This window comes from Marmota monax, unplaced genomic scaffold (genome assembly GCF_021218885.2).
Source record: "Marmota monax isolate L192 unplaced genomic scaffold, Marmota_monax_Labrador192_F-V1.1 WCK01_AAM20220418_F8-fsc00119, whole genome shotgun sequence".
Taxonomy (NCBI): domain Eukaryota; kingdom Metazoa; phylum Chordata; class Mammalia; order Rodentia; family Sciuridae; genus Marmota; species Marmota monax.
This window is the reverse complement of record NW_026694771.1, coordinates 5,710,695-5,726,061: the sequence shown is the minus strand read 5'-3', so window position 1 is coordinate 5,726,061 and position 15,367 is coordinate 5,710,695. Positions and strand designations below refer to the sequence as shown.

General features: G+C 35.9%; 1 protein-coding gene across 21 annotated transcripts in view; it reads left to right on the top strand.

Annotated features, from left to right (window-relative positions):
• The window catches only part of Phldb2 (pleckstrin homology like domain family B member 2), a 201,222-nt gene extending 185,855 nt beyond the window's left edge, over positions 1 to 15,367 (top strand). For 15 of the 21 annotated variants that reach the window (XM_046425215.2, XM_046425227.2, XM_046425218.2 and 12 more), the window contains 7 exons: positions 556 to 591; positions 2,197 to 2,401; positions 6,111 to 6,201; positions 7,137 to 7,283; positions 8,709 to 8,928; positions 13,008 to 13,093; positions 13,601 to 15,367. In XM_046425215.2, coding sequence (XP_046281171.1) covers positions 556 to 591; positions 2,197 to 2,401; positions 6,111 to 6,201; positions 7,137 to 7,283; positions 8,709 to 8,928; positions 13,008 to 13,093; positions 13,601 to 13,741 — 926 coding nt within the window. In that variant the 3' untranslated portion in view covers positions 13,742 to 15,367. The remainder of the gene's footprint in view (positions 1 to 555; positions 592 to 2,196; positions 2,402 to 6,110; positions 6,202 to 7,136; positions 7,284 to 8,708; positions 8,929 to 13,007; positions 13,094 to 13,600) is intronic. The other 6 variants (XM_046425220.2, XM_046425234.2, XM_046425233.2 and 3 more) reach the window with 1 other exon arrangement.

Sequence of the window (15,367 nt, the reverse complement as noted above, 5' to 3'; positions counted from 1 at the left end):
ATCTGGGGATTCTGTGTTCACAGTCTATAGAACACTGTGCACTAGGTTATAACTGTCCCTCATGCACCATCTGAAAGATTCAAGTCCTTGTAGTTTACTGGTTACTCTCTCACCTGAAAATTATAACTTTGCTTTCTTATTCTGTGATACTTATGAAAAAAACTAAAATGAAAACCACAACCCTGGAAGAGCTAAGGGAGGGACATATAGCTGCTTTAAGAAGAAACAGACCCTCTTTCTGCTTTGCCACAAGGTGACTCCCCCTGGCTTTTCCTCTTTACAGGAAACCGAAGGACAGTGGGAGGTCTTGGCACAGTCATTGCCAGGGAAATAATTCTGGCATGTTTTAAATTTCATGGCCGACTTTTAGGGATATGTTTTTCATATTAAAACAAGGAAATGTCTTCCATGTAGTTGGTGCGGATGTGAATTTTCAATGCCACAGACTCTTTTAAAATCATAAGGAAACCCACATGTGTAACCTTTTTAATAATTTCTGTTATTGTTTTTTTTTGTCCTCCTTGTTATAATGAATATTTGGAAACAATTTAAAAGGCGCAATTAGTAATTCCAAAAGTTCAAGTGTAAAAGGTAAATATATGAGTAATGAATTATTTGTCTTTCTTTACAACAAAAAGCACGAGCTCCACGCTTAGGAATTCACTGGCTTCATTTTATCCTTTATGCATTAATCAGTATTATTAATGATATTGTGTCTGCTCTCGTGGTGTGCTTTTATATTTTGCAACTTCCCTTGGCTAAGTGATATGTGGCTTTAGAATATACCTACGCATAATCTGCCATGATTATGATGGCAGATTAAATGACGAGAACATTTTCCAAGAGATGAATTAATCTGAAATAACATTTTTACCTAGAAATCTAAAGCTGCTCCAAATACTAATGGCATGAAAACTCTGCATGAAACTAAAATGACTTTACAGAAACTTTGGATGGATAATGCTTTGTTAAAACATCATGGATGTGGCTTCTGTTTCTAAATGGAAATGTTTAATCAACTGCCAAGGAAACTGTTGGAATTATCCCCCCTCCTCTTTTTTTTTTTTTTTTTTTTTGTCATTTTGCCTACTTTTCACCATTATATCACTAATTAAAGTCTCATTGAAAGGTAAATAGAGCAAAAGAGTCAAATTTGAATAGTCCAACTGTAAACGGTTAATTGGCATTAACTCCTTGAACAAGGGGAGATATTCACATAGTTATTTCTTTAACCGAGGAGAGAGAGATTTAAAACTGTAGAGAAAAACCTTTTGATGAATTTAGAGATGTGTTCATCATCATGATCCCTACTTACTGAATGTATTCTAGAACACTGAAAAGATGACGATTTGATTTATAATGCCTGAAATTACCTACTGGTGAGAAAGCCAAAGCAATAACACAAGATAAAACCAATAACCTAATATGCCACATGTTTGAGTATCAGGGTAAAGAAAATACCTTCTATTTATGGTGTTTTGATCCTATTTATACCTTCATTTTTCAAGTGGTTATCACTAGCTAGTTAAAGGCTGATTGTTAAGCTTAGAAAAGAAGAATGTTCGATATATAGTATTTAGGAGGAGTCCAACCATTTGAACGAGTTGGCAGACAAGAGGCAGATACAGAGAGAAAATATGAATGAGAAAAGTACACAGTTTGGATCTTAACCAGATTAAAAACATTAGACCTGGCATGAAATGTGAGTTTCTCAAAGCCTACACCTGAACAATCCACCTACTGTTTTATGACCTGAGTGCCCTGAAATTTGAATGCCATTGAAGAAGCAAGTGCCCCATAACCCTGGTGTTGCTTGTCACTTGGCATCACTTTGCCTTCACTTAAACAACTATTTCTAGAGGATTCAGGTCTTTAATTGCATTTCTGGTTTTCCGTTTCTTTGTAGTTGTGTGTGTACTGATATGTTATTCTCAGTTGCACTGAATTGTAGGAATGAGATAGGAAAGTGCCAAGTGATCCCCACTGACAAAGTCACTCACAAGACCACTTCTTTGAAATTCTTGCTTGCACTGAGCATGATGTTGTTTCTTTGATCTTCTTGGCTTCAAAACAAATTCGAACAGGGCTCAAACTTTGTATGCAGATGGTTTTGGTTACTGTCTTGAGCCTGTAGATTTATGAGATTCTAAGACTGATAAATGAGGCCTATTTACATATTCATGGATTTTCCCTTAGGTTATAATCACCAGCAGATGAGTGAAGGACAAAGGCAGAAATCCGAATTTTACAACCGCACAGCATCTGAGTCAAATGTGTACTTGAATAGTTTCCATTATCCAGACCATAGCTACAAGGACCAGGCCTTTGACACTTTGAGCCTGGACAGCTCTGACAGCATGGAGACCAGCATCTCTGCCTGCTCACCCGACAATATCTCTAGGTAAGGTTTCTTTATGGGTAAGATTTTTGGTTTGGAAAAGCACCTTCTGTTTTCAAGCCTAAAATCATCAATTTGGGACATTGTATATGTACAAAATCAAATGCAGAAGAGAGTTGAGGGTCAGGGTGACCTTTGAACCTTGAGTGACTTAGCCAGTCAGACATTATGTAGTCCATTTTCCACTTTATTTACGTTTGAGTTCACCTTTATACTATGCTTCAAAATCAAGTTCCCTCTGTTGATGGACTCCAAGTTCATTTTCACAGCTTTTGAACAAATAAAGAAAGAAATTCCAACAATAGAGTCAGAGCTTTAGAGGTCTTTTATCCTTAAGTTTTGTTAGAAGGAAAGCCTCGCTGTTCTGGACACTAAAATTTGGTGAGAATTTAACTATTCACATTTGTATTCATACTTTGGAGGAAAGCAAAAGTAGTATTATAAAATTGGAACTAAAGGCACACATAAATATAAGCTGGTCGCAGGGATTCTCCTCTTCTGAAGCATTAGCAATGCCCACCTACCTCCTGAGTAAAACAGATGCAGGTCCTGGCATCTTGAATCTAGCCCTGCCCTCCCTCCATTCTCTCCTGCACCCGTCACAGAATGTCTATTGGCTGACAGGGAAGAAACTCTCAGATCTCTGAGCCTTTGTCCATACTGGTTGTTAACATTTTCTGAAAGTATAAGCACAGAGTCAGGGCTTTAGGAAGATAACCAAGGCAACAGCAATAACAGGTGTCATTGCAGGTGGCTTTCAGAAGATTTTTCTAGAAGACAGTTCAATAATATTAGCAAAATAAGGATTTGTGCAGAATTGACTATCAATTGCTAGCTTTCTAAGACCCAAGACCTATTTTCTGAGCCTTGTGTTTGTTGACAATGTAAGTAATGGTGCTGAAAAAGCAAAAACAATGTGCAGCTCATGGAACATCCTGGTAATCAAAAAAATGATGTCTCAACAAAAAGTGGAGGCAAATTATCCACAACTGAGTAATTCTATAACTCTATGAAAAGCTTTTTGTGACATAATAAACCACAAGACCAAGTTTATGTTACAAGAATTTCAGCATGGAATTACCTCTTTAATAGACTTATAATTTGGGGATATTTTAATGCATAATTTTAAAAAAATCTTCAACACAGCAATTTTTTTGTCTTTTATTATTCTACATGCCAGTCTTCAAGAACTTCCCTATTGAGATTGTTTTGTCATGACACTCATTCCAAATATTAATTCCTATTACTTTCTTGGTACTTATCATATTATTTTCTATCATACTAAAGGATAAAAGCTAATTTTACTGTAACATGAATATTTTTAAGGCAGATGATGACACAAACGAGAAATAAGGATTCTCCTCTCTCTTCCTTTTACTTTTAATCTTTCATCGAATCTTTTACTTTGTCCTCAATTTTTGGACATTTGGAACATTATAAACAGTACTAGTAATTTCTGACCATGAGGACTGGCTACCTGTGATAATATAACTGGGTCAGTTCTGTGTGAAGCAAATGTGGACAATTATCATGGCCAGGCACAATCATTCCACAGTAGCATCATAGAAAGAGTTAAGGGACAGTGCATCTTCTCTCTCTCTCTCTCTCTCTCACACACACACACACACACACACGGAAACTACGTGAAGTGATGGGTATGTTGTTGGTCATGATAATCATTTCACAATGTATACATATATCGAAATATGTTCTATACCACAAATCTATACCATTGTCAATTATTTATGAGTATATATATACTATATATAATAAATAAGATATAAATATATAAATACAATAAAGTTGAGAGAAATGAAACAAGAAAACAAAATGGTAGACAATGAAATATAAATAGTATAGATTGTATAAAACTGGAACAAATAAGGGTAGTCTATTGGTGAGGTTTTTTTTTAATTGGTGAGTTTTTAAAACTGAGAATTAATAAAACTCAAATAATTTCCAAATTAATTGGAGACACAAAACATACATATCTGATGTCACAATTAGTTCTATAGAATATAAGTATAATTTTGTGCCATTACATGGCCTACCACTATATATTTTCAGCTTTCTCAGTTGGGCCAATGAAATTTGTCCCTTTTTCATCCATGAATCAGATATTGTCAAAGAAAGAAAAAATAAGAATTCCTGCATAAGCATTAAAGATTTTTTTTTCCTTAAGTTCTTAACCAACTGAAAAGAACCAATTCTTAACCAACTGAAAAGAACAAAACTTACTCTTTTGTACTTCTCTCATTAGCTAATGACAAAAAGAAGAAATTACTGGATTCTCTTTCTCAGGAGAAAACACCTGGCTAAACAACTGGGCCAAAGTCACTCTAAGAAGCCAGCCTTGTTGTTAAGCTTGAGAGGATCCAGTTGCTCTCTCTCTTCCAAGAGTGTGTTTTGTAATGGGGCTAACGATACTGACTTTAAGAGAAGCCATTGCCCTGTGATACTGTGGTCATTTATCTCTTCAAAAGAACTCTTAGCCCTGTATTTGAGTCATCCTAAGTTTGGTTTGATCAAAAATATAACTTAGGGATATTATACTAACAATCATCTATGACCAAGAGGGCTCAGCTTATTCATTTTTAACATGCATTGTTATAAATTCATTATTGCGTGAATGTGCACTGTCCCTTAACTCTTTCTCTAATGCTACTGTGGGATGATTGATCCTGGCAATCATTGATCCTGGCTCATACCAGGCTCTGTGCTATGAAGACACAAACATGAAAGCCTGTCTGTGCCCAAGAGAGTCTAGGAAGATGACAGGCCCTTAATGACTTCAAGGCACATAGGCACCAGGACAGCGGTGGCTCCCAGTGTACCCAGGGCTACAGAACCAGAGTAAAGAGGCTGTGGGCCAGACCATGTTCATCCTTCCCAGAAAAATTAAGGAAAATGTAAACAAGTGAAAATAAAATGTTGTGTCTCGTGTTAAACATTTCCAATTCTTTCCTTCTCTTTGAGTTCCCTGAGCTGTTCGTGTGTCATTCCCTCTGTAATGTTTTCCTTTCCTTGTTCACATGACGTCTCTTCCAAGATGTATTTCTTTCGAAGCTCCTGAATCCCTTTGTGGATTCCTTCATTCATACACTGGGTAGATTAGTGTTCATGAAACTGGCCGCCACCCAGCTGCTGCATCTATGGACGTCATATTTTAATTTGCATCATCATTTAAGAAGTAAAACATCCAGAGGTAGAAAGACACAACAAACATCAGCTGGGGCACATATTCTGCAACTGAATAAAGTGACTTCAAGCATTAGGTGTCATTTGTGTAGAACTTTGGTGATAGTCTTATTAGGTGGACATCTGAATCATTAAACCAGTGGGAAGGCCTTCCACAGGCTATCAGTTTTAGACTTTGAAGGATATGTTTTGAAGTCACACCTGGCAAAATTTGGCTTTGGTTTATTTATTTATGAGCAAAGCAGTTTACATTAGAATTATTTTGCTTGCCTAGTTTTATCCCCTAAACTGAGATAAGTCAGTGTCACCTACAATTTTCAAAGTTGAATTGATTGCCTCTTCAGAACAATGACTAGTAAGGAACCTCCTTTAAGTTGTGTATGATCGGGTTTTGTCATGCACATCCCTTGACGTGTGTGTGTGTGTGTGTGTGTGTGTATGAATGTTGTCTGTCTGTCAGAGAGACATATCAGTCAGAACCAATATTCTTAAAAGGCTTCTGTGTTTGTTTCAGTGCCAGCACTTCAAATATTGCTAGAATAGAAGAAATGGAGAGGCTGTTGAAACAGGCTCATGCCGAAAAGACACGGCTGCTTGAATCCAGGGTAAGTATAATACCTAAGTGCCAGAGGTCAGTGATGTGGTAATTTGTACAGGGAACCCTGTATTCCATATCAGGAAGTACTCCTCCTTGAAGAGCCTTAATAAAGGCCGTGATGTTGGAAAAGTCACTCAGTCTTCTCAGTCTCCTTTCTAATCTGAAATGTAAAAGTGTTAGAGGGTTGGTTTCTAAGACACTTCCTGTACTGCAATTCCCATAACTTGAAGTACATATAGTGCTGATATAAACTGAAATGGAGCTTCGTAGTGTGTTTTCCTTTGATGGACACTTGATGACTTTGCCAAGGAACAGAGAAGAATGTCTGTCTTTATGCATTCTCCCTTCCTTCCCAGCTTGTGCTAACTACATGGCTGTAATATTAAAAATCCCAAGGCATTATGATTATATTTCAAGTCAGAACCCAAACTTCCTTAGGAATCCCCCTAAATGCCTCTGCATCCTGCCCAGAGGGCACCTCCTTTCCTTTTTAACTTCCCTATGTGCTTCCTTTGTGACCTTCAGCCAGGAAGCTATGGAGTAACAACAGGAATTGAAAGACCCATGACCTTCAATTAGAATACAGCCCTCCAAAGAAAGGCTAAACCCCACAACTAGCGTTGGGGGACATTTTGTGAAACTTTTTATTAAAGATGGTAGAGCTATGTCATGGATACACAATAACTGCATATAGTCACGAGCTGGATTTTCACCTAAGATCAAGACGTGTTAATTAAATTTAATGATTGCATTTCTGTGTATGAGTTTGGAAGCTATGCCTGAAGTGAGTATGGGTTGTGTTAACCTGGGTTATATATTTTAAGAGAATAAAATGCAAACCAAAAATTATCTGATAGAATTTTGTTTTAGGTATTTGTTGGAACCATCCAAGTATAACCAGTATGTCTTAAAATAATCATTGTTCTGCATCATGATATTTAGGAACGGGAAATGGAAGCCAAAAAACGAGCTCTGGAAGAAGAAAAACGACGCCGAGAACTCCTAGAAAAACGATTGCAGGAAGAAACTAGCCAGAGGCAGAAGTTAATAGAGAAGGAAGTGAAAATAAGGGAGAAACAAAGGGCACAGGTTAGTCGGTAAATCTAAGTGAATAAGCATGGGTTGCCCCCTGGTGGTCATTCCGTAGAAGACAGCCATCCTGTGTGGGGTGCCCCTTTCTTCACCTCTCTTGAAGGCTGAAGAGCAAAATCAGATGAAAGGTGTCTGTGAGTGGGCAAAATATTTTATTTCAAAACCTCTAGGTAACTACCAATCAAATGACATTTTACTTCCATGGAACATGTTGATGGGAGAGGATATTTTCATCCACCCATTCTCCAGAGTACACTTAAAAGGAGAATATTTTTTTGAACCGCTTTGAAAAATGCCACTGCATTAGCCTCTGAAAACAAATACAATGTCAATACAAAATTCAAAGACAAAAAGCATCGTTTCCCTTATTCTTGCTAGTTACTTGCAATTTGATAGTACTGCAGTTAAAGACTGTCTTTAAAGCTTTGTGTGTTCCAAGGGCTCAGTAAGTTGTGACACACGACCACAGTCAAGAACCACAGAATCAAAGGCAAAATACAGAAGAAAAATACAAAGTAAAACTTGTTTATTTCACTTTGCCCTACCAAATTCTGTTTTGCAGTGAAGGTCATCCATGCCTATTTAGTATCCAGTGCCAAACCAATAATCACAATTCTACTTTAATCCAGATTATAAGTTTTTGCCTCCAAGTATATGATTACATCATCTCCCCAGGGCCAAGGGGTAGAGTTATTTAACAGGATAAAATAGAACACCATTTCATAAATATTACCCATGGTTATATTAGGTTATCTTTCTTGGTTAGATAAGCCTTTGCACTATTAGTGAAATGAAAAACATCTAATACCTCCCTTTGACCTCTGGTTCTGAATAACTTATGTTAGGTCCAGCTTTGATTTGACTTCTAACATTATTTTAGCTTCACTTTTCAAAACATACATTTTTTTTCCTTCAATTTCTTTCCAAGTGTAGATAAGCTGACATTTATAATTTAGGAAGATCTCTGGGGGTTGTACTTATTAAATAGTGTTCAACCAGTCATGCCATGACTGGAATTACTTAAGGAGAACTATTGTTCAGGTTGTGGCAGGGAGAATGGAAATCTTCCCATGGAGGAATCTTCATTTGCAGAGAACAACCCAAATAGCTTTATGCTTCATTTCCCTGTGTTTGTTAGGAGCTAAGTACCTCTTTTAAGCTAAAATAAATGACATTTTTCCATTCTCCCATCTGCCCACCTCAGGGAATAGGATTTATTGGTCTGAGTTTACCTACCCTTTCCATATGCTCAAAATAATATCCACTACTCAGTCTCCAAATGATAAGCATTTTATCCTAAGCTCTCATAATGATATGGGTACTTTAAAGCTTAGACTTTCACTTAGTTTCTGCTTCTCAACATCTATAACCTAATGAAAAAAATACTTAGCCTTATTTGGAATGAGTTTCGTTCTTTTTCAGGCTCGTCCTTTGACACGTTATCTACCTGTCCGGAAGGAAGACTTTGATTTGCGGAGCCACGTAGAAACTGCTGGCCACAATATTGATACCTGTTATCACGTATCCATCACAGAGAAGACCTGTCGAGGATTCCTTATCAAAATGGGTGGAAAAATTAAAACTTGGAAAAAACGTTGGTTTGTTTTTGATCGGAATAAGAGAACATTTTCTTATTATGCAGGTGGGTGATAAAAAAACTTGAAGTGATATATTCAAAGAATATAGAAAATATTCTATATTTTGTTAAAGAGGAAAGGCAATTGAGAGTCAGTGTAAACAGGTTGGTAAGTAATAAGAGTAATGGAAACATTAGCTTGGAGGATGTACCGTATTTTATATTTAGATTGTATAGTTCAATGTGGTATGAATTTCCTTTTCTCAAATAATAAAAATATTATTAACAAAGTGTGAATCAGTCCATTCCAGTTCTGCAATAAACTGCAACCCAAACACATATTAAGTGGAATTTATACTTTTAACATTAAAATATTGGCCTTTGAACCACAAGGCCAGAAAAAAAGTTTCTTCTTATTTATTTATTTATTGCCATATATCTTATTTAACACATTCAATTAAGCAGCCCTAGCTGACAGTCATTCAGCTAATGTTTACAAACTAATATGATCTTTTAAGTACAGAGAGTAAAACTCCTCTGTGACCTAGTGAATAAGTAAATCCATAAAGCATTTTTGGACTCTCACTTGCTGGATTATAAGAGATGTATTCTACTGAATCGTATATAAATACAAAAATATTAGTATTACTGGCCTACTTATATACTTATTAATATAACTGGCCTCTTATTTACTCTTAGATCATATGTGAAGTATGTACAATTATTAGCAAAAGTCTAGCTGTACTCTCTTTCCAGCTGCTGAGGAGGACAGGTATCTTACCAGATATTATGCTTTGGAGTGACAGTATCAGCCTTCATGAGCATCTCTAGGAGTTGTTGTAAATTGTGTTAGTGTAATAAATGTAAAACTTCCAGGTGCCAAGGTGCATACCTATGATCCCAGCAGGTTGGAAGGCTAAGGAAGGAGGATCACAAGTTTGAGGCCAGCCTCAGCAACTTAGCATGGTCCTGTCTCAAAAAAAAAAAAAAAAAAAAAAAAAAAGTGGTAGGGGGGGAGAAAAAAGAAAAAATGTAAAACAACAGTTCAGCCATCTAAGCCAACCAGTGAGTGCAGGTTACTGAATGTAAGGAGGAGTGTGAAAACCCACCACCCTTCAATTCAGTGAAGGATACACTGGCTAGAGAGCCCTAGAATTGGGGTGGAAATGGGCAGGAGTGCATGCCTTTCAGGAAGAGGCTTCCTTGGGTGGGGTCCAGCTACTTCAGAAGTCAGTGGTTGAAGAACATGGCCTGTCCCTGGGAGGTGCCTGCTTTGCCTCCCCAGGGCTTTCTGACCTTGGGTTTTATAAAAATCCAGAGCAGCTCTCTTCAGTTAGTGCAGTAGAAAAGATGCCTATTTAATAAGAAATCCCAGCTCTTGTTGGCAAAAATGCACAAACAAAATTTTGCAGCATGCTAGACAACCTCACCCAGAATTTTCCAAAAATAAAACTTTAAAAGAACTTCAAAGACATTTCCCTCTCCCATACTCCTCTTCTTTGTCAACTTTATTTTATTTTTTCATTCAGCAGCCAGGTGACTGGCTCAGTCCCCAGGCCAACTTCTCAAACTTGTATCCTTCTGATCCATGTAAAGGGTTAAAAGTAATTAAAATGTAATTAAATATATTAAGTTTATTTTCTAGGGAATTTCTCTGGGCCACTATTTTTTATTTTAAAACTTGTATCCTTCTGATCCAAATCAAAACTTTTGGTGATTGTTTTTCAGTTTTTTAAAAATATCCAAAGCTTTCTGGTATATGAAAGACTACTCAGAATGCTAATACATCAAACAGATAAAACTCCATTTCATCAGCTTTCTAATACTTACATAAGATGTAAATGACCAGTGAGACCTAGTAGGACAAATGCTGCCCAGTAGGCTCTGTTCATAGCCATCACCATCAGCTTTGTCCACTCCCAACCACATTCATACCTCTACCAGATCCCCTTGCCAAACACCAACAAGCACAGGCTTAGAGCAGTCCTTATCTAGTCCCCCAGATGGCTGCTTAGGCTGGACCTGACCCCACAGGAGCAGTGCCCTTCAGTTTGTCCCCGCGTGACCTTGCATGCCTGAAGAAGCTGCAAGTGTGAGTGCTGAAGGCTGAAGTCCCAGCTCTCCATTATTCATGATCCTGCCTTTGTCCTTGGCCTCCTGTACCTTAAAACAGAGAGTCTAGAAAGAAAGCTGAAGCACAGAAAAAAAATGTCTGAAAATTGAGGGAATAGTGCTGTTGAGAGAGAAAGAATAACAGCATTTGCTGGTCCATGTACAGTAGCACTATTGATCTTCTTGCCCTCCATGTGGTTGAGAGGCTTCTGTTCTGAAGAGGGCTTTCCCACAGAGGAAGTGCCCTACAAACAGAAGTTTTTATTCCTTAGTTTTCTGTCTGCTTGAAACACTGACAAGATGTACTTTTATCTCCAGATTGTATTTTGTATCTGTTTTGAGAAAATAAAGTATCACTGTATTCCCATGGATTGTTGCAGGAGCCTTTCCGTGGTAAATGTTTGAGGGACACATTGACCTTCTCTTTCATTCAAACTGACTGAAATCCACTGAACATGAGTATTAATAAAAACAGTATTTCCCAAGGAAGAGCAAAACACAAAGATATAGTCCATTATCAAATAGTTCTGGGTTCAATGTAATTAAATATATTAAGTTTATTTTCTGGGGAATTTCTCTGGGTCACTATTTTTTAAGATGAGTTTTTTTGTTGTTGTTGTTGTTTCTTTTTTATTATTATTGGGGAGAAAATGCACTTATCTAGTAAAAAAAATTCAAAATAAAATAAAATCTATATAATGAAATAAAATCTCTTTTCCATCATAGGTATCCTGACCTTCTGTCACTGTTAAGTCTGAAATATTCTTTCAAATTTTCTGTCTTTCTTTTTTAAAACATATTTTTAGCTGTATATGGACACAGTGCCTGATTTATTTGTTTTTGATGTGGTGCTGAAGATTGTACCCAGTGCCTCATACCTGCTAGAGAAGCACTCTACCACTGAGCAACAACCCCAGCCCCTGTCCTTGTTTTTTATATGCTTTGTTATGTGTATATATTCTTTTTTCTTCTGTGCCTTTTGGTAACAAATTATTCACTTTGTTCATGCCCTATTTCACATAAAAGTATGTCAAGAGTGCTTTCCTGTCCCTATACACAAAGGCTGCAGTGGTTTTAGTGGCTATATAGATTCCATTGTGTGGCTGGCCTATAATTAAATCAGTACCTTATTAAATCTCAATCAGATGTCCTGTAGCCAGTGTGCCATAACAAAGTAGATGTTATACAATAAAGTTTTAAGGTAGAATTAGTGAGTAAGAGGATTTTTGCATTTTTAATTGTGTTTGTCTACCAGTTGCCATCCAAAAGGGACTGTCTCAATTGTATTTCCACCAACTGGGTGTGACAGTCTCTTTCCTTGCCTCCTGACCCATGCTTTTAAAATTCTTTAATAGGCTCACTTGCATTGTGATCTTTGTAGAGTTCAAATTATAAAATATTTCAAGAACTTATTAAATCACAGAGTGGTGCTGTTCATTGGAGCCTTTTGTTGTTTTGTATTTTGTTTTTATGATTAAATCTAAAAAAAATCTTTGGAAACAAGTTAAAAATGTTGCATTGAAAGGATAATAAATTATTGATGAGAAACTCTGTTCAAAATAAGAAAAAAATGAAACATGTTGGACAAGTTTGATAAAGATATAAGTAGAATATTATTTAAATTATAAATAAAAACACTCAAAAATTTCACTATAACAAATCTGCATATTAATATTTCCATTATGAAGATGTTGGAGAATGTGGGGAAAATTTTGTATGGGTTTCAATAATGTTTCTACTTTGTGTGCTCATCTAATAGTCAGTAGTTCTGGTTGTTTTGACTGCTAATTTGCTGAAGAGCCTTGAACCAAGTCATTGAGCTTCTTTGGCTTGGAACTGGGAATTTCATGGGTTTTGGTGGTGATAGTTATTATTATTATTATTCCTTCATAAATAACAGGCCAATGCACTAGCCCAGGTTATCTTAATAAATCTTAGATAATTCAAATGGTAGGTAAATAAGTTAGTGGTGATAATTATGAGTTTACCATTTTTCCTGTCCATCAGTGGTGATACTCAATCTGTCTTTTCAGACAAGCATGAAGCTAAATTAAAAGGAGTAATATACTTTCAAGCCATTGAAGAAGTATATTATGATCACCTTAAGAATGCTAATAAGGTAAGCATCAGTTTTCTAAATTCATACAATTCGAATGCATAATTAATCTGGGAAAAGATATTTTTGGATTTTAAGCAATTTACTTGTTCCATAATAACAAATAGATATGATCAGAATGGTGCTGGAAAATTAACATTAAAATAAGTAGGATATTTCTTTTTGAAAGGGAAAGAAGTTATGAGGGGAATGGTGATTTAATAAGATCTTAATAGAGCTAAGAATACCAGCCACCACTTATTATGTACCTCTTACCAGCTAGGTACCATGCTTTATAAACTAATCACTAGTAATTAGCTCTGTGTGAGATATCATGTGCGGAAAGACCAGAAAGATGGTCAATCCTGAGAAAGGCATTGGGAGTTGGCATGGGAGTTATAGTTAATTAAAAATATAAATTTCTATAAGGAGTAACATTTAAAGAGGAAGAACCCTTCACATATGTCTTTGTACTTACTGTTATAACTTCAAGATGCTTATTTGACATTCTTTTTTATTTTTGGAATTTAGAGCCCTAATCCATTACTCACCTTTAGTGTCAAGACGCATGACAGAATCTATTATATGGTGGCCCCATCACCCGAAGCCATGCGGATCTGGATGGATGTGATAGTTACCGGGGCAGAAGGATACACTCACTTCTTGTTGTAGTGAATAGAAGAAATCATCCACTTCAGGGCAGACTGCAATAATCCCATACAAGAATGAAGCCATATGCAATCTCAGATGGAATGACCTGACACACCCCTCCTTTAACTGTACACTCTCAGAACTCTTTTCTTATTGGGAAGTCTTTTGTAAAGAGAAAGAAGAAGCTTAATTCAAAGTTTGATCATACATAGGAAAAGAATTAAAGTTCCTGTGAGAAACACTATTTTGATAAATATCACATATGAACATTTCATATGAACTATTTTTATCAATTGTTGGTTTTGGTGAAATGAATAACAGTTTACAAAATGTCTGTATATATGTACTTGGAAATATGGAATTATTTTAGCATCCAAATCATTGCCATTGACATTACTGGTAATCAACTGACTTTTTTAAAAAACAGCATTTTATAAATACAAGCAAATAAGGGCTTGGAGGAGAATGTCCTTTAAGAATTTTGCCTTAATTTTTAAGTACTGCACCAAAACCAAAGACTTGGCATGACTTCTGTTTAACAGTAGTAGTTTCAAGTAGTGAACTGCACTTGGTGTTGCTCTATATTTTAAAATGATATTTTGATGCCATTAAGTGCCGTGGAAATTGACATTGCAATGTCATCATCAGTATAAGCTATGGAACATATATAGTAAGCCATTTATTATAAAAGAAGAAAAAAAAGCTGTGTGTTTCAGAAAAAAAAAAGCTCCTGTAGACAACAGACATTCTCTCATATTGGACAATTTTAAATAAAGAGAACATTTGATGTTAGGAACTTATTTTGCTGAAGATTTCTCCATTCCCAATGCTGAGAGTAAAGGCAACCAGTAGCATATTTTCTTTATAGATTGTTATGGAGCATACTTGTTAACTGCAGCCTCTCATGACTTAACTCTGAAATCATAGCTCTGTTTTCACCAAAGAACAGAATAATTAAAATACCTATTTTACAGAAATGGTGTAGTTCTATAAAAACGCAAGCAAAGTTCACTTAACATTCTCTATAATAGTTTATTATGTATTTCTTTTACTTAGCTTTTGTTTTTTGGAGTTAAATTAATTTTTGTTGAATTAAATGACTTCAGGCAAGTCTCTTTTATAATGGTTTTTCGGATGCCATTTAATCTAGTTTTTCATGTTTTGTGTGTTTGTAAGTATGAATGTACTCTTTCCCAAACATGGCAAATAAATAGAAGTAGAAAACAATGACATAACTTACAAAGGGGAAATGACTAGCTTAGAAGTGTCTATAAAATCCGTCAGGCCTGATTTGGTACAATTTTCTTTTTTATTTTGCAATGTAGTCTGTATACATATGTACCTGTTGCCAATAATAAGATTTTGCAACTGGATGACACAAGATTTTACTTGAACAATGAAGGACAAAAATCATGATTGTATTTTTAAAATCTGATTTTACAGAGATCACCTTTAAACTGATTAATGATCTAAGAGATTGAAATGCAACTGTTGAGATTTTGTTGGTTAATATAAAGACAAAACTTTCCTGTACTGTATTATCTCCATAGCACAGTAAGGGTATTGTAATCAATTTGCATGATTTAAACCTTTTAAATTTGTGTGTTAAATGTATTGAGTTTGGATTAAAATGTTGACCTGATTTCA